Source organism: Pteropus vampyrus, unplaced genomic scaffold (assembly GCF_000151845.1).
Source record: "Pteropus vampyrus isolate Shadow unplaced genomic scaffold, Pvam_2.0 Scaffold383, whole genome shotgun sequence".
Classification (NCBI taxonomy): Eukaryota; Metazoa; Chordata; class Mammalia; order Chiroptera; family Pteropodidae; genus Pteropus; species Pteropus vampyrus.
The window spans coordinates 219,550-221,282 of record NW_011889164.1 but is presented as its reverse complement, the minus strand read 5'-3'; the positions used below and the strand labels follow the sequence as shown (position 1 = coordinate 221,282).

At 47.5% G+C, this 1,733-nt stretch overlaps 1 protein-coding gene across 5 annotated transcripts in view; it reads right to left on the bottom strand.

Moving 5' to 3' along the window:
- Positions 1 to 1,733, bottom strand: part of PLD5 (phospholipase D family member 5) — a 212,331-nt gene that overhangs the window by 19,734 nt on the left and 190,864 nt on the right. For all 5 annotated transcript variants that reach the window (XM_023523200.1, XM_023523199.1, XM_023523202.1 and 2 more), the window contains one exon: positions 583 to 751. In XM_023523200.1, coding sequence (XP_023378968.1) covers positions 583 to 751 — 169 coding nt within the window. The remainder of the gene's footprint in view (positions 1 to 582; positions 752 to 1,733) is intronic.

Genomic DNA, 1,733 nt, shown 5'->3' with positions numbered 1-1,733 from the left:
AGAGGATCAGTGGGCAGTGGGCAGGTCCAGCATGGGGGAGAGTGCTCAGCCGGGGGGACAGCACATACACAGGCCCTGGGGACCAGAGGAGGGTCCGAGGTGAGCTAGAGACTTAGCACATTTAGAGGACAAAAGTTTTCGATCTTGCCCCCTCGAGGAATGGAGAGTTGGATGAGCATGTGGCCCAACGGGCCTGAAGCAAGCTCAGGAACCAGGCTAGGGGGGCTTTAAGGCTGGGGGAGTCTGTGCTGGCGCCTGTTCCAGTGCTCCAAAGAAGAAAAGGAGGTGAAGGAGGCAGTTATAACAAGACGGAGAGATGGAACAGAAAGTGTGTGTAAAGGCGGCTGGACTCTGCGGGCACCAGGGAACTTGGGTTCCAGTCTCCATTTTTTTTTTTTTTTTTTTTTGGTGTGTAAGTGTTTTGAAAAACGACTTAAGCTACTTTTGAAGTGTTTTTCACTATCAAAGATTGTTATCCTGGTTCTCGTTGGAAGTTTATGTGCTCGTGTGTGCTTACAGCTTTCACAGACGTGCAAAGGGAACAAATTTTTTCTTTCATAATAAAGTCAATATAATACTTACAACTTTCAAACTGCAGTTGGCTATTTCAGTGCAAATAGCTTTAAGAGAGGAAATAAAGTTAAACGTAAGGGGATCAGTCTCCTTCCAAAAGCTTATAAGGAGTCGAACTTTAACGCTTCGCAAAACTAATGCTTCTCTTATTTTCCCATCCAGGTCTGGCCAGTAGGTCCTGCAGAAATAATATCCACATGGATAAAAATAAAGTAAGTTAGTTTTTGAAAAACAATTCATTAGACCTCAGAGAACATTGATATTAATGTGAGCATTACTTTACTCTGTAACAGATGAATAACTTTGCAGGCTACACCAAAAAAAAAATGCAGGCCTCCTGCGTTCGGGCACTGAGAGACGATGCTCTGTGAAGGCCTGTCCCTGCCCTTGTGGGTGAGGTCTCTCGCCACCAGGCTTCAGGCTGTGTGGGCAGAGGGTGCAGACAGACCGACCACTGCACGTGCCGCCTTCACTGCCCCTCCAACCCTACCTGTGCTCCAAGAATCGACTTTCCATCGTATTTCCAGTTAGGAGCCTCGAGCATCCCTTCTGTCCCCAAATACTGCTCAAACTTCTCTTCTTTGGTAGCTGCCTCCAAATAAGCTACTCCGGTTACTCAAGCTTTCCCACACTCTCATTTCCAGACCATCTTCTCCCCTGACCCAGCCCCCCCCCACCCCACCCCCGCCCCCCACACACACTGCTCTGGGCCCTGGCTAATTGATTCCCCTACGGGCTCAGCACCTTGAATCCTTAATTGTTTCCCTAACTGAGCCCTGACTCTTCCCCAAGACCACAGCTCCCCTTAAAGTTCTACCACAATCTGCCCAGTTGGTTTAAGATATGGGGTCAGCTTCTCCCACCGCCATAGCCAACCAACACACACAATGTCACTGACAGAACTGTCACTTAATTCTCATGATAAAAACAAAGTTTCCCATCTTCAAGACAAATTTCAAATGACTCTCTCTCTCCTCAGCCTTTCTGTTTACTCATTCAACTCTTTCCCTAATTCTGGACCAATTCACTCTTTGGACTAGTGATATATTATTCAAAGCCTAAGCCCATCAGTTTTATAATCAGTGGGCCTCCAAGGTCTTTTCTGCGTCTGGCGCCGGCCCCCATCCTTCAGGTTCTTCCCCTCTCTTACTTGCACTAAG